The 22,434-nt window shown below is 37.0% G+C and overlaps 1 protein-coding gene across 1 annotated transcript in view; it reads left to right on the top strand.

Annotated features, from left to right (window-relative positions):
- PBX3 (PBX homeobox 3) overlaps positions 1-22,166 on the top strand; it is a 301,106-nt gene extending 278,940 nt beyond the window's left edge. Inside the window, exons 6-9 of the mRNA XM_036752374.1 lie at positions 11,745-11,910; positions 13,965-14,077; positions 15,321-15,410; positions 20,572-22,166. Of these exons, the coding sequence (XP_036608269.1) occupies positions 11,745-11,910; positions 13,965-14,077; positions 15,321-15,410; positions 20,572-20,664 (462 nt within the window). The 3' untranslated portion in view covers positions 20,665-22,166. The remainder of the gene's footprint in view (positions 1-11,744; positions 11,911-13,964; positions 14,078-15,320; positions 15,411-20,571) is intronic.
- The last annotated feature ends 268 nt before the right edge of the window (positions 22,167-22,434 follow it).

Below are 22,434 nucleotides of genomic sequence, written 5' to 3' on the forward strand. Positions count from 1 at the left end.
ATTTATAGGAATTGGAGTCTACTTAACAAAACATTAGCAAAGACTGACAGGAGGTGTATACTATTCTATTTGTTGAATGGAAAATTGATTTATCTCTGGGTCAAATACATGAAACACTTAACATGCAAGAGAGTCATCAAAAGGTCCTCCTCAACCACCAGCATTTCCATAATGAAGCACTAAACAAAAGTCATGTAGATGTATTTAAAGAAACATATGAGTTTATGATAACAGTTCAGGATCAGATCATTGCCACTATAAATTATGGAAAGGTTAACCTTAGTGAATATCATGCATTGGAAGGTAAAAATTGTGCAAGATATTACTATTGGTTACTAAAAGGTAGCATCTACCGTTAGTAAACTAGAAAGACAAGATGGTATCTACCTTTAGTTACCTAGAAAGATATGGATCTGGTGACCACAATTATACAGTAGAAGCTCACTATCCTTTATAAACTTTGTTATTCAATCATTTTTTAGTCGTGCCTTATTCTTCATGACCCAATTTGGGGTTTTCTTGGCAAAGATACTAGCTTAGTTTGCCATTTCCTTCTCTAGCTCATTTTAAAGATGAGGAAGCTGAGGACAACAGGGTTAAGTGACTTACCCAGGGTCACACAACTAGTAAGTGTCTGAGGCAGCATTTGACCTCAAGAAGATGAGTCTTCCTGACTCCAGACTCAGCATTCTATCTACTGCACCTCCTAGCTGCCCCAATTCTGTATAAACTAACAAATGACAAAGCCCTATATTACAGATACAAATTTCAAAGTATCCTTTAATTAAGTAGAATTAGAGCAAAACTGTTGCTTATAACCACCTAGATATAACATTGATCCATAAAGTGTTTTTTTAAAAAAACACTATTAGTAGTTGTTATCGTGCCAAAAATTCATAATTTCCAAACTATATAGAATTTTCTGACAAAATATTATGATTTTGCTGAAGCAAGTAAAGCCATGTGAAGATAGGAAGAAGCATATGTCATCCATGATATCCTCTTTGGTACTGGAGTTTTCCTAAAGGTGTTTTCAATGAGTTTGAAAAAGATGGGTTTGCATCCTAACGTTTTTATTTTATTACCAAAAGCAGTCATTTTATCTACTTGTGCAGTAGTTCTCTGAACATTAAATGTAAAAGAACAATAGCAAGATGATGACTTGTTCTTGGACAGTTTCTATCCAAATTCTATAAAAAGGTGACCAGAATGAGATAACCCACCTTATTATCATGCTCTAAGGTTTGGAAAATATTTACTTCCCAACAACCATATAAGGCAGATAGTACAAGTATTGCTATCTTCATTTAGTTGATGAGGGCATTGAGATTCAGAGAAGTTAAGCGATTTGTCTGTCATTACATAGTGAGTGTTAAAACCAAGAATAAAACTTGAGTTTCCTGACTCGAAGTTGAACACTCTTTCTGACACTCTATATTGCCTTCTGCTGTGTGGGTCATCAAGCTTGAACATTTCCAGTGAAGGAGAGAGCTCATTACTTTTCTTAACAGTGTTGTAGAGTTCCATTTTTAGGAAGCTCTTCCCTGTACAGAATCAAAACCTAGTCAGTCTATAACTTTTGCTATCAGCCCTGAGGAGCACCAAAGAATAGTTCTGTTCCCCCTTCCTCATGACAACCCTCAAAGTTTTAAAAACATCAATCATATTTCTCTTAGGTTTTTTTTTCATCTCAAAGCTAAGCATTCCCGATTTACATGATTGTTGTTTGAATCACGTAGTTTCTCCATCAGCCATGAATGGCCAACCACAATATAGTTTAACACCCTTGTTAAAGTGTGTCAGCTAGTGTTGGACATAATATTTCAAATTTGGAGCAAGTAATTACAGTGAATGTATTCTCCCCCCTGCCACCAGATCTGGACACTAATTCTACTAACGCAGCCTATTTTCATATTAGTTTTCCTCCTCCCTTTTAAAATTGATGCCTTTTATGTTATTTTTACTTCAGCTGTTTTTTAATAAACTGACCCCCAACAATTAAACCCTGCCTTGCAAAAAAGAAAAACAGTTGGACAAACCTGACTGACAAATGAAATCATGTGTGACAGTATATCCCGTTTTCCACACCTGTAGTTTCATATCCTTCTCAGAGAGAAGCTTTTTTAAAAAAATCTTTGTTCTCCACGACTAAAATTGTTCATTGCAATTAATATGTTTATTTGCCTTTTAATGCTGTTTTGCTTTATAGTATTTTCTTGGTTCTGCATTCTTTTTCTCATATGCGTCTTCCAAATTCTCGTGATCATCATTCCTTATGACAAAACAAGATTCCATTAATTTTTAAACAGTAAGTTTTTTAGCTTTACCTTCAATTGATGGGTTTCAACTTTGTTTCCATTTTTACTACCACACAGAATGCTACTATAAATAATTTTTTTCTGTATTTGGGATTTTTCTCTTTTGTCACTAATCTTCTTGGAGTATGTGCCAAAAATTGAGCTGGTGAGGTTAAAGAGTATTACCATTTAGTGACTTTTCATACCTTGTTCCAAATTGTTTTCCAGAATGGTCAGACTATAGCTACTCCAACAGTATATGATTGTCTGTCTTTTTACAGTCCCTCTGATATTAGCTTTTTCTATTTTTTGTCATCTTTGCCAGGTTACTTGTAGTAAGGCAAAAGTCTCATAATTGTTTTAATTCCTACTTCTCTTATTATTAGTGATTTGAAGAATTTTTCTATATGGTCCTTGATGATTTACATTTCTGTTGGAAACTATTCATATCCTTTGACCACTTACCTGTTGGGGAATGACTCTTATTCTTATATGTTTGTGTCTACTCCCGACATATCTAGGAAGTCAGGCTTATATTGGAGCTATTTGATATATTGTTTTTCCTAGCTAAGAGCTTCTTTTCTATTGACTACGTTCATTTTGTTGTTACAAAAGCTTTTAAATTTTGTTTTATGGAAATTTTTATTTTATTTTTCATGATTTCTTCTATTTTTCATTTAATTTTATATGTGTGTATGTTTACATATATACATGTATTTAAACACACATATATAATAAAAATCGAAAGGTACCTTCTTCTTTTCTAATTTTAAAAAATAATGATCAATTTTATGTAGTGATCTTTTCTATTTAGGTTGTATATCTGTCTGGAGCAGATTATGGTATATGGCTTGATCTGCTGCTCAGAATCTGCCAAACTGTTTTTAGTTTACCTCACAGTTCTTTTTAAATAGAAAATTCTTCTCCCTGTGGTATTTGTTATTAAGTTTATTAAACACTAGGATAAGGTGTTTGATTCAAAACCTTTTTTATATAATATATATTATGTGTGTATACATATCACATTTTTGTGCAAACTTAGAGTTTCTTTTGCTTAGGACTAATCCTTCCCTTAGTCTATCCTTCCTCTGATTCCTCCTTCTCTCTTCTCTTCTTTCCCTCCTATCCTCATTGAGTAAAATGTATTTCTGTGTCCAACTCTGTATGTATTCTTTCCTTCTTTGACCAGTTTATATGAAAGTGAGGTTCAAGTGCTAGCCACTCTACCCACCCTTTCCTTGTTTGTATAGACTCATATTTTCACCTCCTGTTTATATGAGATAGTTTTCCCTAATTTTCTTCTCCTTTTCCTCCTCTCGTATATTCTTCTCCCTTTCCAATCTTCTTTTAAGATTCTCAGGACATAACAAAATCAGTCCCAGACCTTCTGTCTAACTAGACCTCTATGACCCTTGATGATATTAGGGTTTAGAGGAGGCATATTAGAATGTCTCCCCATGTTAGAATGAATCTATATTAAGTCCCTTATGATTCTCCATGTTTGTCTGTTTATGATTCTCTTGACTCATATGTTTCTACCTCTGGTCTTTTCACCACTAATATTTGGAAGTCATCTATCTTATTGAAGATTCATTTTTCCCCTATGGGATTATACTCAGTTTTTATGGGAAGGTTATTCTTGGTGATACGCCTATATCATTTGCCTTCTATAATATTGTATTCCAAGCTTTCCCTTCTTTATAGTGGTGGCTGCTAAATCTTGTGTGATCTTGATTCTGGCTGTACAATACTTGAATTCTTTCCTTCTTTTAAACTGTTTGCAAAGGGTTTTTTGTTTTTGTATTTGCTTTTCTTACATAGAAACTCTGGATTTTGGCTATGATGTTCCTGGGAATTTTCATTTTTTTTTCCAGAGATGACCAGTGGATACCTTCTATTTTTACTTTACCTTCTGATTCTAAGAGATCTAGGAAGCTTTCTTTTAAGATTTCTTCAACTATGATATCTAAGCTCTTTCTATGGTCATGACTTTCATATAGTCTAATTAAATTTTTTCTCTTTGAGCTGTTTTCTAGGTCAGTTGTTTTTGCTGTGAAATAGCTTACAATTTCTCCTTTGTAAAAGTCTTTTGACTTTGTTGTAATATTTCTTATTGTCTCGTGGAGTCATTAGCTTCTCTTTTGTCCATTTTAATTTTCAGGGAATTTGTCGTTTGGGAAAGGTTTTGTACTTCTTTTGAAAAAATTTTAATTGACTTCCGGATTCTTTCTTCTGTAGCTCTTGTTTCTTTTCCAATTTTTTCCTCTAGTGCTCTCATTTCATTTATAAAAGCACTGAAATGCTCCACTAAGTGCACTCTTGGCCATACTCCATCTGTAGACCTCTCTTGTCTCCCTGTGCTGACTGGAAAAATGACTCACTTTGATTTTTTTCTTGTATTTCCTAATCATGATTCAATCTAGTGTGTTTTCTAGTTCTGTTTGGAGGATCTTTGGGGGAGGGGGAGATCTTGCTTTACTTCTTGTTATCCGACCTTCTTTTCTCTACCTCAATACTTACAGCTTTCTAATATAGTTTGAGATCTGGTGCTGCAAGACCCCTCACCTTTTTTTTTCTTTATTTCTTTTGATATACTAGACTTTTTGTTCCTCAAAGTAAAGCAGTCATGTAACAATATTAGCTCATTTTGAGCTTGTGAAATTAATTTATACTCCTACATATTTTCCCACATGAATTTTTATCAACTGAGTTTCATTTTGGCCATTGTGAGATCTTTTAAAACCTTAATCATGATATTCAATATGTTAGCAGTCCTTACCAGTTTTGTGTAATTTTCAGGTTTATAAAGCATTGCATGTGTTTTTATGTCTTTGACAAGTGTTCAAGAAAATGGAATCCCTGGGATACACCATTTGAAGTTTTTCTCCATGTTGACATTACTCTGCTAAACAACACTCTTTCTGTATTAATCAGTACCCTATGAGGACTGATTAAAGGAGCTAGGGGATGTTTAACCTCAAAAAGAGAAGACTTAGAGTAGTTGTGACTGCTAAGGATTTGAAGGACTGCCATCTGGAACTAAATTTCTTCTGCTTGGGCTTAGAGGCTAAAACTAGAAGCAACTTACGGAAGTTGCTAAGAAGAAGAAGACTTCAACTTTAGCAAAAATAACTTCTCAACATTTAGAGATATTCAAAAGTGGAATGGGCTACCTCAAGAGGTAGTAAATTCCCCCTCACTGGAGTTTTTCCAGCAGAGGTTAGATGAGTTTTTGTCAGCAATGTCAGGGAAAGAATTTTTGGTGCTCTAAGAGTTGGACTAGATAGCCTCCAAATTCATTTCAAATTTAGATTCTCTGATGCTGGGCATTTCTCTTTAACCAGCTATAATTATACCTAACTGTGTTTTCATCCAGATGATATTTCTAAATTTTTTCCTTATATATAGTTATTTTTATCAAAAGTTTCAGAGGAACTGTACTAAAACATATCTTGGTCACAGCTAGTTCAAGTCTAGAATCCTACTTAAAGAGAAAATGGGATGTGTTTACCTTGCTTTTAGTAAAACCAAGCTGGCTTCTAATGACCATGTTCTACTTTTCTAAATGTCCACAAGCCATCTGTTAAGCCATTTTTTAATCTTTCTGAATTAAATTTTACCAGTCTATACTTGTTCAAATTCAGCTTTTATATTTTTGGTAAGAAATAGAATATTTGCCAGCCTCTAGTATTCTAGCACTTTTACTTTCTGTCATCTAGTAACATTATATTGTCTTCTCTAAGGAAACTTCCTCTCCCATTTTTGTTTATCTTCTTGCTCCAAAAGCAGATTTAAGAAATACTTCGTTGACAAGGCCATTTTTGCCTTTGGTTCAGACCAGAACCATACATGCTTTCTTATCCTATGCAACTTTTGTCCATGTCTTTAAATGAGTTTTCCAAAGAATAATAAAATGATTCATGTACATGTAATGTTTTAAGGTATGAAATATTCTCTGTGCACAGCAATGCTATGAAGCAGGTAGTGCAAATATTATTTAAATATTAGGAAATTGATACTCCTAGATGTGAAGTGACTTGACTATAACTAGTAAATACATGAGGCAGGGCTTTTCCATGAGACCTCCCTCCTATTTTATGTATGTATGTGTCTATCTATCTATCTATCTATCTATCTATGTATGTATGTATATACATATATGTATGTGTATATATATACATATATGTGTGTATGTACACACACACACACACACACACACACACACACACACACACACACGGATATAGATAGATCCCAGTGCAGCACTTGGGTCGTCCATATTTTATCCCTCACTTTTGCTACATGATCAGTCCATTCTCTTCTTAAAATCACACTTGTCCTTCATGATGTCTTTTATCTAGCACATAAGTCATCATTGGTAATACACTATAGCCTGCTTCCAGCTACCTTAACTTTTGTCATTGCCCTTTAGGTTACCTGCAGTTTTGATTCTTTTTACATAAGTATCTCAAAAGATTAAAAAATTTCTTCCCCTATAATTTTGTATTGTTTTTTGAATTTTTTCCATTCCTCAGCTTATTCTGGGCTTGAGCCTTCCTAATATTCTTACAGATCTATACCATCCTTCTAAACTCATCCTTTCCTATGTGCTTCTCTGACCCTCTTCAAATAGTATTCTATACAGAATACTGGTTTCTTTGGAAATGTAATAAATCCAACAATCTTTAGTAAGTACCTTCTATGGACAATGCACTGTGATAGGTGTTGGTGTTACAAAGATGAAACAATGTTTGGCATTTAAAACTTTTCATCCTCTGCTTCAGTTCATCTTGCCAGACTCATTTTACTGTCTTTCCCACCCTAATTCCAACCCATAACTCTACATTCTAGTTAAACTAGTTTACTTCTGGTTCCCCAAAGATAACATCCCATCTCCCACCTCAGTGCCTTTGCATTATTTTCCATGCCTAGAATGCTTGCTCTCCTTATTTCCATGTTATGAAATCTGTAGTTTAATGTAAGGCTTAGCTCAAATGCTACCCTCTGTGTGTCTTTCTTTGTTCCCTCCTCCATTTGTTAGCATTCTCCTCCACCCTAAAGCACTCTGTATTTACTCTGTACATATTTTATAGTTGTGCACACATTGTATCCCCTCAGAAAATATATTCTCCTTTGGAGTTGGGGTGGGAAAGCTATTTTTACTTTTTGCCCTTGTATTCCCAGTATCTAGTACAAGCCCTAGAACATAGTAAACACTTAATAAATACTTGTTGAATTGAATGATACACATTTTCTCAAGAATCTTGCTATAGAGTATCTTGTTTTTCTTCCTCATTATGATTATTTGGGATCAGTTAGTCAGAATTTCATATTGTAGGGATATTAATTCTTCTTGACCTATGTTTCCTTTTAGAGTCTGTCCATGGCAGCATACTTATCTTTTTTTAAAAAAAAAGATGTAAGAAAACCTTTGGCTTTTATATTATATTCCTTTGTGAATTAATTTCTTCAGTTTATCACATTTCTTCCTTCCCCTGCCCCATCCCTTGTAAGAAAGATTTTTAAAGGGGGGGCGGTGCAGAACAGTTCAGCAAAACTAATTACCACATCACCCATGACTAAGTGTTTGCAATAGTTCACATCTGTAGACACCCACCTCTAGGGTCAAGACTGATTGTTACAATTATGCAGTGTTTCGTTTCCCTGTTTGGTTGTTATTGTTGTTACTTCCTTTTATATTACTGTAAAATATATCTATATCTATATATATACATATATATATACACACACACACACACACATTTTTGTGGTTCTGTTTACTTATTACTCTGCATTATTTCATATAAGTTTCTTGATTCTCTGAATTTTTATTTGTTGTTTTTTACAGTGAAGAAAATAGACCATTTCATATATATGTATATATATACATATATATATATACACATATGTATATACATTTTGATCATCCCCAATTGATGGGCACCTCTACTTTGTTTCTATTTCTTTGCTACCATAAAAGTGATGTTATGAATATTTTCGTGTACATAGAAATTTTCTGTCTTTGAAACCTGTGTGGCATTTGCTTGGCAGCACCATCTCTGGGTTAAAGGAATTTTTATCTTTTTTCTGAACTTGAATTTTTTTTTTTTTTTTGCTTTTCTATAATCTAGGGCAGAGGTATGGGCTGCATGTGGCCCACAACACTCCTGAGTGTGGCCTGAGCCAGATTAAAATGTAATTGGGAAAAATTCAACATAAATAAAAATACAGCAAAACATAGATTAATATTAACATGTGGTTTTCTAAGTCAATACGTGGCCTGCAGGGATCTTTATGTATCATTTAGTGGCTGTTTAAGTTTGAGTTTGACACTACTGGTCTAGAATAGAGTAATTGCATAGGTGTGATGAGATGGGAGAGATATGTCTAGAAATAGTTGTGAAAAATAGATCTTGGGATTTTTGCTAACTGTTAGCTCAATATTATTGTATTGATCAAGCAACCCAGAGAGTTAAATTTTGGAGTAGCTCTAATTGTTAGGAAGTTTATGCTAATGATTACCTAAGCAATCAGTAGGCATTGTGTCTAGAATGAGGTTTTGAGGGGCTGATAGGTCCTTCATATTCTGCTTTGATCAGACAACATATGAAGTATTGTGTCCTTTTATGTGTGCTGTATTAAGAAGGTATGCTAGGGCAGCTAGGTGGTGCAGTGAGTAGAGCACCGGCCCTGGAATCAGGAGGACCTGAGTTCAAATTCGGCCTCAGACACTTGACATACTTACTAGCTGTGTGACATTGGGCAAGTCACTTAACCCCAATTGCCCTGCCTTCTCCCCTCCAAAAAAAAAATGGTATGCTGACAAGACTGGGAGGTATCCAGGATGGTGAAAGGACTCAGACTATTCCATAGGGGCATCAGGGAAGACACTAGGAAATATTCAGTCTACGGAAAAGATGACAGGTGGAACAGAGATGAAAATGACTTCACTTAGTCTTACAGGGAAGAACGGTGAAAGGATGTTAGCAGATTTTGGCCTGCTGAGGAAAAAAAATTCCTAACAATTACAGCTATCCCGACATGGGCTTTCTCAATGAGTAGTTAGTTCTTCATAACCAATGGCTTTCAAGTGACATGTGACTATTTTTAGGGATATTGTAGATGGAATTAATTTGTTTAGGATTTGGACGAGATGACCTTTGAGATGTCTTCCAACAGCAAGCCTCTGATCTTATGATATCCTTTGATACCAAGTGTTCCCTTCCTTCATTATTAGGAATTCTTAAGATAACAGGTTCACTTGATTGCCATCATTTACATATCACTGTGCTGGAACCTATTTTAAATTGGCTACTTAGTGTTCTCACTGAGGGCAGTGATGGAAAACATATTAATGTGAATTTTTTTTAAAACCAGCCAATCTGGAACTTGTTTAGTTGAACACCACAATTTTGGTCTCAATAGCCAAGGGTTAAATTTGATGTTACTAACAATTACGTGCATTTCTTGAGAACACAATTCATCCCTTCTGGTTCTTTTTCATAACACCTACTGTCTTGTAAATGGTAGACATAACTGATTGAAGGACATCCCTGAGGAATGAAATAATAGTAGATCAGGAATTTCTGGGAATCTAATAAGAACACCCCCCCCCCCGCCACCATATTTTGTTTTCCTAATTTTCATTTCTTTCATTCTGAGATTAGTTGTGTCAGAGGGTATTGTGTTTGTTTTAGAGGGTGTTGGTACCCCAGGATAGGGGTAGTTCATGTGGACACTTTCAGCAGCAAAAGATATGGACTGAAGCAGCAAGGCAAACTTTGCTTCTCTCATGTGGCCTCCTTGCCAGGAGCCTCTGGTTTCTTGTGGAAGTGGGAGCTCCATAGAGGTCAGGGAGGTGTTTGGTATCCAAACTAATTAAAGACTTGGCAGAGATGACTAGTAAGTGTGCCAGGTGGTATGAATTAGGTTGGGGTTTTTCAACCGTCCCTCTGTTTCTTCCCAGGGCCCCTGAACTGTCATATGGTAATAACAACTTGCCAGTGAGCTGGGTTAGTTTTAGAGCAGTGACCCTATCCCCGTATCCTAGCACAGGCTCCTTGGAGAAATTGATTAAAGAATTAAAGAAACATATTTTTAAACTATTACTTTAAAAAACCAGGAAGGCAGATTCTTTTATGTATAAAGTGGGTAATTTCTTTTAAATTACTGTGTGGGTTTTGACTTCTCCACATAGCTGATCTGCAGGTGCTTAAATACCCTCTTGTAATTGTGTAAGGCATGAGTCTCTGCTATGAAAATGGTGATGGTGGAAATATTCCTGTTGCCTGGGGCATCTTGGAAGCTTTAGGGGTTTAGCACCGGCCGACAAGCAGGTAGCACAGGAAACTACTGAAATAGGAGTGGCCCTTCTCTTTCAGTGTCCAGCTCTACTGGAATTACTTAAGTTTTCAAACTGTGACATTTGCATGGGTTAACAAGTAGAGCCTGAGAGCTGTGTTGGCAGTCGTACAGTATCTTCAAAGACAGAAGACAAAGTGACTTTCCATTCATTATTGATTTATATTATTCCTTTTATTTTCAGTGGAACAAACATGATTCTTAGCTATACTACTGCCAAGGTTGTTCCAGCCCAGAAATAAAGAACAATTCATTCTTTTCCAAATATCTCTTATTCTTTTTCTTCAATACTTCACAAGAGCTGTAATTTTATCAGGGTGGGTACTCTCTTTCCTGGTGCAGGTCACAGACCTTCCATGCATTAGAAGCCAGTTTCATGTGTTGCCGTGGCTGACGTATTTATCATCCTTTGGTGACAATGCTTATGGTGATGAGCTCCCACACACTCAATGATGTGCTCAGAGGACAGGCCTACAAACTGTCCATCAGCAGGCCTATCCTTGAAGCCTTTTCAGCTTCATAGGATTTATAAGAGTTTATATTTTATGAGCATGGCCCTCAAAAACCAAGGGTTACTCCATACCACAGTGAGGCATATTGAGGGGTGGGCATTAAGGGAAGAATTCTTTTTTAGACAAAATTATTTTAAAAATTCAACCAAAATTTATTAAGTACCTACAATATGTGGAGCATGGTATCAGATATTTCTCCCTTGCACCCTCACCACAACCTCCTTATCTCTTTCAGGAGCTTTGAGGAGTTAAAAGACTCAATGCCTTGATACGAGGTGACCTTGGGAACAGTAATGCATGCCATCTTAATCACATTGGAGAAATCCAAGATAACTTTTTATTTTAAAAGGGTTAATTGACACATGGACACATTCTTGGCAAGAAAGGAAGAGAACCATGTCCTGCTCATATTTATAATTTCATACGATTGATTTTTGGTCGTTACAATTGTAAAGGTTTCAAGCTTGGGAAATAAGACTATGGTGAATAGGACATCATCTCGGGTAGTCATGCTAATTTGACTTTTTTGTGTGCTTTGTTTTTTCTTCTCCTCCTCCTTCCCCATGATCTGTAGGTATCCAACTGGTTTGGCAACAAGAGAATCAGGTACAAGAAGAATATAGGGAAGTTTCAGGAAGAAGCCAATCTCTATGCTGCAAAAACAGCAGTGACGGCTGCACATGCTGTGGCTGCAGCAGTCCAGAATAATCAGACGAATTCACCCACTACACCAAATTCTGGTAGGTATTGAACATTTCTCTCTCCTATCTGGCATACGAAACTTCATAACATATATCCCACAAGGCAGAACAGGGACAAATGGTCACATGTGGATGTGTGGTGAATTCCTTTCAATGCTCAGTTGCTTGCCTGGTCTGTAGAGGCAACCTGGGACAATGGAAGGAATACCCTAGACTTTAGGTCAGGACCTGGGCACTAGTTCTGGCTCTGCCTTAAATTTAACTCTGTGACCTTGGGCAAGTCACTTGTCTTCTCTGGGCCCTAATTTTCACATTTGTAAAATTAAGGTGTTCGAACAGATGGTCTCCTAGTCAGTTGACTTCTCTAGACCTCAGTTTTCTCATCTGTAAAATGAGAGGATTGGACTAGATGATCTGATGTCTTTTCCCATTTTAATTTCTGATTCTATGCATGAGTGACCCCCAAAATTTGACTACATATTATTACAACTTTGTAAAGGAATGTGTAAATCAATTGATCTGTAATGAAAGCTTCACTTTTGTTATTGGAAGAGTTAGGGACTTTTTTCTTAGACATTTGAATAAAAATATTTTTATTCAATAACAAGCCAAGTTCCTTCTCTGTGGCTGTTTTATTTCAATGTTCAGTTCAATGTGTCACTTTAGGGGTTAACAATGAGCTCTTAAAGCATGAGATATCAGAGATGGAAAATGGACATGTTGCTGGCTGCTTAATGCAATTGAGATTAGAGTTTATTGCAAGCACTTTGTACATAACATATCTAAATACTATTGTTATCTAGTTGTTTTTCAGTTTTGTCTCCTTATGACCCCATTTGGGGTTTTCTTGGCAGAGATACTAGAGTAGTTTGCCATTTCCTTCTCCAGCTCATTTTACAGATGAGGAAACTGAGGTCAACAAAGTTAAGTGACTTGCTAGTCACACAACTACTAAGTATCTGAGGCCAGATTTGAACTCAGGAAGATGAGTCTTCCTGACTCCAGGCCCGGCACTCTATCTACTGTATTACCTAGCTGCCTAAGAACATGGTCCTGTTTATTTTAGAGTTCTGTTAAATTTTTCCCACTTCAACTTCTTTTACTTACATGTGATCTTTGTAGTGTGAATAATAATAATCAGGGATTTAAAGTTGGGGCACTATTAGTATCCATAATAATAATATCTGACATTTCTCAAGGACTTTATAGTTATGGTATGTTTTACTTTCATGATCTCAGTTGGTCTGCATACCAACTCAGGTTAGAGAGTACAAATACTATTCTGCCCACATAATGAAGAAACTGAGGCTCCAAGAGGTGAAGTGACTTACTCAAGGTACCATAGCTATTAAGTGGTAAAGTAGACGTGGCCTCGGGTCTTTTGACTAGTTCTTTCTACATTTCTTCTCCACTAGTGCAGCCCCACTGGAATCATGCTGCAGCAAAGTTTAGGCCAAAACTGTAATGTTCACAAAGATGTGAACTTTACAGTGGGGTAAAGAACATTTAAAAATTGTGGCAAACCTAAATAAAAATGAAAGACATTCTAGTACCCCAATAACAAATTGACTTAATTGGCAATTAAGAATCATTACCTTCCTAAGGAGACCTTTTAAATATACACGCAAAAGTAAAAGTTCAGAGTATTTTTTAATGGAACATGAAGATTGTGACTCTCTAGGGGAAAGTTAAAATAGAGCTTGTTGTTAAAATCGAACTTCAAACAAATTTTTCTTCTCTGGGTAATTGTCCACCATGATAGCTAATGATGTTGAAGGGCCTTTTTAAATAATTAACTTATGGACATAGAAAAAGAGGAAAATTCCAGGCCAATGACTGCTGTATGTTGTACTCAACATTGCCCATTAACTGGACTGGACTAAAAGCAAGTCCTTCAAGTGGTTATCTTTCTTTCATAGCACCTGAACCCATGCAGGTGCTCTCCATTCTCTTAGATCTTGAAATATTTATGTTATGCACAACCTTTTCCTTTTCTCCTTCCTCTCCCTGTTCTCAATTCTCTTGCCTCTAGATCTTTGGGGGTTATGTGTGTAGCTCTCTGTTATTCAGCTACTTAACTCTTTCCTTTCTAGGTTCTTCTGGTTCTTTTAACCTCCCAAATTCTGGGGACATGTTCATGAACATGCAGAGTCTGAATGGGGATTCTTACCAAGGGTCCCAAGTCGGAGCCAATGTGCAATCACAGGTAGGAGAAGTGCCCTCCAACTAGAGCCTTTCCATCAGGGTAGGGTTTGGGCTCAAAACTCCACCTTACTCTGGCTCCACTGAAACATTCTGTACTTCTCTGCAGAACCTGTACTTCCTATTCCTAAATGTGACCTAATAATAACAGCTCCCATTTCTACAACGCTTTATGGTTGACAAAGCGCTTTCCTCACAACCACCCTGTGAGGTGGGGAGGGCAAGGATTATTATTCCCATTTCACAGATGAGGAACCTAAGGCTCAGTTCCTAAAATCACATAGCTACTAAGTGTCGGAGCCCTAACTACCCCATTATATAATTTAACAAGAATTCAAATAAACATTGATTTTTCGAGATTCAAACCTGACAAACTTTGTGAATGCATTCGGCTCTGGCTTGAGCTCATGGCAGGGGGGGATTGGTGCCTCTTACTTTTGTAGTTAAATTTGAGAGAACTGTTGGGTTTCCTTTTTAAAAAATATAATCTGTTTCATTGTCCTTTTTTTTTTAAAGTCAGAACACAAAAACCCGAGCTGCCAAAGTATTTTCTGTTCTCAATACAACTACTTACCATATTGGTTCAAATATAGGCCACCCCTAAATATAAAACATGTTCCTAAGAGGACATCTCCTTGAAAGGAAAAAAAATTCTATAGGTAAACAACGAAAAATAATCACACAAAATTTACCTTAAAATATACTGTGAGAGATGAGTCTTTTCAAAGCCTATTTTTCAAATGCAATAAAGATGTTTTATTTCTTTTTTTATCATTATTGCTTTCTTTGTCTTTGTCAGTTTGGTTATGGTTTGGTGTATACTGATTTTAGCATGGTTATAGGCTACACTCAGGAACTATATCATTCAGATTTGGCAAAGGAGTGTAGCCTGTATTTGGACCGATAAGGTATTTAATACATCTATTGTGTGTGTGATCATGTACACAAACTCACATTCATAAAGAGGTTTTTCAGCTACACCCAAATGGTTGCTGTTGACCACATTGAGTCAAACCTACCATTTGCATCGCCACAAAGGTGTAACTGTTTTGTTGGCATGAGCAAACAAAGATGTGAGTTTAAATATGCAAGGAATTGTTGAAATTCTGCCAGTCATTTTTGATTGATAAATTTGTCTTTCATGGAGGATGCTAAACCCTTATGGCACATATAATTCAAAATGTTTCCTTTTGTAAGTGATGATCTTTTAATAGATTTGGGATGATGAATTCTGTTTCATCTCACAGGTGGATACCCTCCGTCATGTTATCAATCAGACGGGAGGCTACAGTGATGGCCTGGGAGGAAATTCACTGTATAGTCCACATAATTTAAATGTGAGTACCCTTGGGAGCGTTATTTGGAAGAGCCATACGCATTGTCAGACAAACATAGTGACTAATAAATGGCCCCTGGTCTTGCTGCTCACTTATTTAGTATTTGTAATGGAGAAAAAAACCTCCCCTTCCCACCCCCATCCCTTTTCCTTGTGATGAAGGATTTAACAAGTGAAGAAAAAGTTGTGGATTTTTCTTATTTGGAGGCTCTTCAGATGAACCAAGGCCAAAGGAGATAAGAGACCCTGGATATTGTTAAGATGCTTACTAGACTCCAAACTCACGTTGACATTTTGTAATTTATAGGTTCTTTACGGAAGGTCAGCATATTATAAATTCTTTTATGTTCATTGTGCTCTTTTCCAGGTAGGTGGCATAGCTCATGCTATATTTTTAGATTCAAGCAGGAGAAGAATTGTGAGCTCAGAGAATGTTAAAGCTGAATGAGGCCTTAGAACACAGAATGTTACAGCATAAGTTCTTAAACATACAGAGCTGGATGGCATGTTAGAGCTCAGGTGGTTTAACTGCTTATTTACCAGAACAGGAAACTGAGTCCTAGAAAAGTGACTTGTCCAGCAATAGAGAATTTCATTCTTATGAGACAGTTGAATAAAGGATCAATTGATAGCATGAAATTCATTTTAAATTTCTATTGACTTATCAGTTTTTAGGGGGAAATAATTTTAACATTTCAAAGAGTGATATAGTTGGAATTTTTTAGCTGGAAGGAACCTTAGAGATGAACTTTTTGGTCTAGAAAAGTTAGGTGACTTGCTCAAGGTCATAAAGCTAGTAAAAATTGAAATCTAGGATTTGAACCCAAATCTTCTGAGTCCAAATCCATTGTTTTTTTTTTCCTACTGTATCATATTGCTTCTTGATTCTCCCTTCTTCAAAGCTTTAAATGTGTGGAAGGAAGGAAGGAAGGGAAGGAGGGAGGGAAGCAGGAAGGGAGGCAGGGAGGAAGGAGCAACAGATAGACAAACAGACACATAGAGAAGCCTAGCTTTTTTTCTTCACTCTCGCAAACTTGGCAAGACATCATATAATTCTTTCAGCCCTCTCTGTCATTCCCTGTTTCAACCCCATATATACCCACAATTTCTGAGCAAATGGATCATGGATCACTGCTGAGAGGGATTGGAGAGATGTTTCAGAGAGCTGGAAATGGTAGAGAGCGTGAGGTACTCAGGATATAGCTTTGTATCCTGACTCTGATACTCCTTAGCTGGATGACTATAGAGAAATCCCTCTTTGAGCCTCGGTTTCTTCATCTATAAAATGGGGGAAATTATTCCACTAGCTACCTCACATGGTTGCTTTGAGCGTAACACCTTGTCAACCTCAGAGCGCTAGATCAATATGAGCTGTTGTTATTGTCAGTGAGAGAGTTGGAAGATTCTCCCTTTTTAAGGCTTCTGCTTGACAGAAGAGTAAATATTAATGATTTTAAAAGTGATTGAGGATGTTCAATTGGAAAGAGGAAAAAAACGTACCATTAAATACTCCAATCTTTTACATTGGAAATGTCAAATCTTTCTTTTTGGGGTTTATAAATAACTCATAATAACCCACAACAAACCATATAAAAAGCCTTTTAGTTGCATTTCTCCTTTTTCATTTAAGCATTTTGAAATGCTTCAGAGAATTTGCGATATCCTTATCAACATGATAAAATATGAAACTGTGATTGCCTGCAGCATTTTACAGACATGAATTCCATCTTCACTGATGAGACTTGATAAGGCGCTGTTGTATAATACAGTGCATAATCTCAAACCACCAGAGTAAGGATTAATTTATTTTGAAAAAAAGAATGCACGCTGACAACCTCTCCTCCAGCTGCTAAGCTGGGTAAAAATATTGTACATTTGTTGTTTATAAATTTGGATAAAAGAGGAATGATGTTTACTTCAGATGGAATATCTTTAGACTTGTATCTGCACAAGAGGCTTTCTGTTTCTAAGTCGATTTTCAGACCTTGAAAAAAACAACTTACCTCCTATATTTGGAAGAACATTTTTTATAATCCAAATGGATGTGCAGAGCTTTGGAGATATTTAAAGCATCATTGTGATTCTGGGGGTGGGAACAGCGAATGTGAAAGGGGAGGATATTTCTAGTTTTGTTTTGTGTTCAAACATGAGATGGTTCTGCAGCAGGCTTGGAAATTTTCTTTCCATTTGATTCTATTAAGCTCCATGTGGTTATTTGCAATTGCCTCTTTTATTGGGGAAGGAAAGGTGCTTTATAGGATCATAGGATTTAGTATTAGAAGGGACCTAAAATGTCCCAAACCCTTTGTTTTTGAATTATGGAACTGAAGCCCAGAGTCGATTAAAGAACTGGGATGTGAAACCAGGAATCTCCTGACTCCAAATTCAGGGATTCTTTACAGCCTTATTCTACTTACTACTATTAATTGATCCTTGAAAAAAAGTGTAACTTTAGGTACGAAGGACAAGGGAATGGAATTGGATTTGGATCTATGGTAATGATTTGGGCTCAAGAGCTAGCTCAGTTACTCTCAAAATGCTGTGATAGTAAGGTTTTGCAATGGTCTGAAATTTAGGTTATATCATATTAATAATACTATATTAATAATATGATAATACTATTGAACAATATTGGTCAGAGCAATGTTATATAAGGTATGCTTAGAAGGGCTTGATAGTTAATCAAAAGACAGAAAACTCCTTAGAATAATGATTCCTGAAGGAAAGAAAACAATAGCATTCCTATTTCTGCAGTACAATCCCGTGAAGGAGCCAGTTAAGGGCTCTGTTATCCCCATGTTGGAGATTAAAAAAACTGAGTCCCAGAGAAGTGAATTGCTTATGAGCACACATTTAAGAAGGGTCAGCTGCTATTCAAACCCAGGTTTTCTGACTTCAAATCTGCTATACCATGCCATGTAGGAAAAGAGTTTCTGTACAAAATATAATATGAAAACAGTACAATCTAGACCCAAGTATGGTCAAAAACTTTGGCAAATTCATCAGCTTCTAGATAGGTTGAGTTTTTGAGAATGCATCTTTTTTTTAAATATATGCAAACTGGAATTTGGAGCAGGGGGGGTGTTTTGGTAGCAAGCCACATCTATAGTGTATTAGTACCTACTAACCTTTGGTGCATTGGCAAGCCTGTGTTCTGGGGGCAGTGTTGTTGCAAAGGCTAGTCTGTGCCCTGAGCATTTGGAGTCTGCCTGGCTCACCCTTGTCTTTCTAGAAAGGGCTGCCCCGTCACTTCCACTCAGTGTTCCCCAACTCATAAGCCCAGCACCTCCCTCTTCTTGACTGACATAAAAATATGTAGCGACAAGCTGTCTGCCACAGCAGAAATTTGATCAGACATTGATTTCAGCAATTGCCTCTATAGGCCAAGACATAAGGCAAATTTGTTTCTGAGCACTGTTATTGCTGATGCAGGTTGGATGCAGGAAGGGCCAGCGGCGTGTGGAGACATGTAGTAACATCCAGCATGGGAGCTACATTTATAGATAATTGGAAAACAGATCTGAATGGTGTGTGTTCCTCCACAGTTCATGCATTTTTATTCTAGAGGATCCAATTTGGAGGGAAATTCTGGCCTACATTCACAAGAGGTTATAGCGGGTGGCTGTCAGACATGCCCAGAAAGGTTGCTGAACTTTTTCTATAGGAAGGGGAATTAGGCTTGAAGTTTAGGCTTCCTAGGGCTCAGAGCTTTGTTCAAATGTTGTCTGGGCTAAAGCTCTCCTTAAGAGCTCACATTTTTATAGTGTTTTACAGTTTACAAAGCTCTTGATATGTCACAAACTCATGTGAGCTTCACATGTAGCCTAGGAAGTACGTATAATTGTCCCCCTTTTATTGCATTAGAAAATGAGGCCTTAGAAGGTAAATGTGACTTAACTAAGGTCACTCTGCTAGCAAGTAGAAGAACTGGGCTGTGAATCTGGATCTTCTAACTCCAAGTTTAGTGCTTTTTTTTTTTTTCCACAAGAGCAGGGAGGGGCCTTAGAGGTCATCTGAACCATTTTGCAGATGAGGAAACTGAGGCCTATTGAGATAAAATGACTCACCCAAGGTCACCCAGGCAGTAAGCTTTGAGCACAGGCCACATAGTAACAATAATAATAATTTACATGGCACTTTGAGGTTTGTCAAATGCTTTACAAGTATTATCTCATTTTACGCTCACAACAACCTGGCGAGGTTGGTGCTCTTATCTCCGTTTTACAGATGAGGAAACGAAAGCAGGCAAAGGTTAAATGACCTGCCCAGGGCCATGCTAGCTGTAAGTGTCTGAGACCAGATTTGAATTCAGGTCATCCTGTCCTGTTCTATCCATTGAGCTACCGGCTGTCTCCAAACTAAATCTTGCTTGTCTTGCAATACCACGAGCTTGCTTTCCTCACTACTCCTTCTTAGATTTCTTTGAGAATTACTTTATTTTGAACAACAATCCAGCCACCAACAATTGGCAGCTGGTGGATTTCTGCCATCAGTTGTATGGCTGAGTCCCTTCTCCAACTTGCTAGTTTATCATCAAGTCATCACTTGGTGGAATGGCTATATTTTGTGTACGTTTAGTCTCAACATATTTCCACATTCTACAAAGCCTGCCGGCAAATGCTTCAGAAAATACCTGTTACTAAATCAACTGATGTTAGATACTGGTGTCTTTGAGACAAACACTAGATCTGAGTCACAGGTCTCAGGGTCAGACCTTACTACTTATTGTGGGACATTAGACTCATCACTTCATGTCTCGAATCCAGGACCCTCATTCATAAAATCAGGGTGTTACTCTATGATAACAGCTAACATGTCAATAGGGCTTTATGATATACTTTCCTCCCAACAGCCTCGTGAGGCAGAAGCAGGGCAAGTATGATAACTCACATTTTATGGTGGGGGGCGGGGGGAGGGGGGGAGGATAGAGCCTGAGAGGAGAGGTAAAATGAACTCGCCCATGGCAGGGTCTGAAGCCAGATCTCTTCACTCTAAGCCTCGTGACCTCCCACTCCAGTGTACCACAGGGCCTTCGTGAGCTATCGTTAAGGTCCCTTCCAGTTCTAAATGTATAAGCTTCCAACTTGGCAGGGTGTTGGGTAGTGATAGGGACAAAATTAATATGTAAATGCACATGAGCTGAACCTTTGTTTCCATTCCAGGCTAATGGAGGCTGGCAAGACGCAACAACTCCATCTTCTGTGACGTCCCCTACTGAAGGCCCAGGAAGTGTGCACTCTGATACCTCTAACTAATCTCCTAGCAACACTTTTTCCCTGAGCTGATCTGCTTTGATAAGTGCATTCAGAGCAATAGGAGGAAAAGGAAAGAGTTGTTTTTTTGTTTTTGTTTTTGGTAGCATCTACAGCTTTACTGTAAAACCTTGTCTTATTAGAGAACTTGGGAAACATGTTTTTTAAGGATTCATAATCATTTGTATTTATACTTAAAAATACACAATATTAAAAAGCACTTTATCCAATTAGGCCAAGACTTAGCATTGTTCACAGCCCTGTAGCTATTTTATTCTAATTTATTATCAATTGTTTTCACATGAATGGTTTCACAGTTGCCAATTACTTGACCTTAAGGGTAAAAATTCAATATAAGTTTAACCTCAATAGTGGGAGCAGACACAGAGATACATACACCTCACTGAAATTTACCTTCGGGCATATTCCCATCAGAAAACCGAACTGAATCACAGGAGTTCTACCATGTTTCATCTTTTCATATTTCTTAGAAAGCTGGAATAAAGAGACTGTTCGGTTATTGCAGTAAACGATGGTCGTGTTTCAGAATTTTTCCTCGTCACATTTTTGTTGTGATCTCTTCCTTTATAATTTGATCAGAGACTGGTAGCATCTTTTCTCTCTCTGAAAGCATCAGTGCCCAGAGTCTCCTCTGTAATTTAATCATGGATGTAGATTGTTCTAAGAGGTTGCTGCTTAGTTTTGTGAAAGCTGAGATCTGGGGGTTTTACAGTATGAGCCGGGCGCTGCACACTGACTTGTCAAGATTTGCTACTTCCTCTTGGCAACAAAAAGGCACCGTTATATGGAGTGTTGTATATAGTGTAGCAAAAGAGTATTTATACATCTCACCAATCAAAACACAGCTTTATTACCTCATGCGAACTCATACAAACCAATAGAATTTCAACATGTTCTGTAGCTTAGAGTGCTCACTTACTACCTCTGAACAATACTCACGCTGTAGTTTGTCTTTCTTATCTTTTTGCATCTTGTAATTAACTCTTTGTTTCCCTTCATGAAATGTAATGTACATTGTAATCTTTACACACACACACACACACACACACACACACACACACACACCAAAACAAAAAACAAAATTGGAGTTGCATTTGCAACTTAAAAAAAAAAACCTAAAGTGAAAACATTGGGTCTTAATTTAACATGGAATCAGTGAAACTGTTGTAAATACTGAGAAACATTTTGAATGTTCTTCATCTTGTTACTAATCCACGCAAAAAAAAAATTGTGATGCATACAGATTTCAGTATTCAGTACTGTATATTTCACCCTGTGTAACGGGGCCCCCTATCCTTTTTCTCTTTTGTATCGTATGCGATTCTGAACCTGATTGAGTCATGGAAATAATTTGTGGCAGTGATTCTAATGTATTAAAAAACGTTTCGTGTTACTTTCTAACTGGATTACACCCTGGATTGAAAAAGTCTTCCTTGTGGTAGTTATATGTAGTTTCAAACATGAATAAACTTTTTGCTTTCATGAACAAATGTTACTATAATTTCTTACTGTTCAATTCAAAACCATCAGCTGAAATTACTGTCAATGGCAAAACATGGGCAAGAGTTGTCCTGATGGGGATTCTGTATCTTTTTTAAATACAAAGAGTAATTGGCAGATTCTTACCCATAAGGAACTTTGAAATTATTAATCAATGAGTTTAATTAAGGGCCTACCCTGTGCCCAGCATTATTCCAGGTGCTGGGTATACAAATATGATGGATGAGGCGATGCTTACCTCAAAAAGAGCTT

This window comes from Trichosurus vulpecula, chromosome 3 (assembly GCF_011100635.1).
Source record: "Trichosurus vulpecula isolate mTriVul1 chromosome 3, mTriVul1.pri, whole genome shotgun sequence".
Taxonomy (NCBI): Eukaryota; Metazoa; Chordata; class Mammalia; order Diprotodontia; family Phalangeridae; genus Trichosurus; species Trichosurus vulpecula.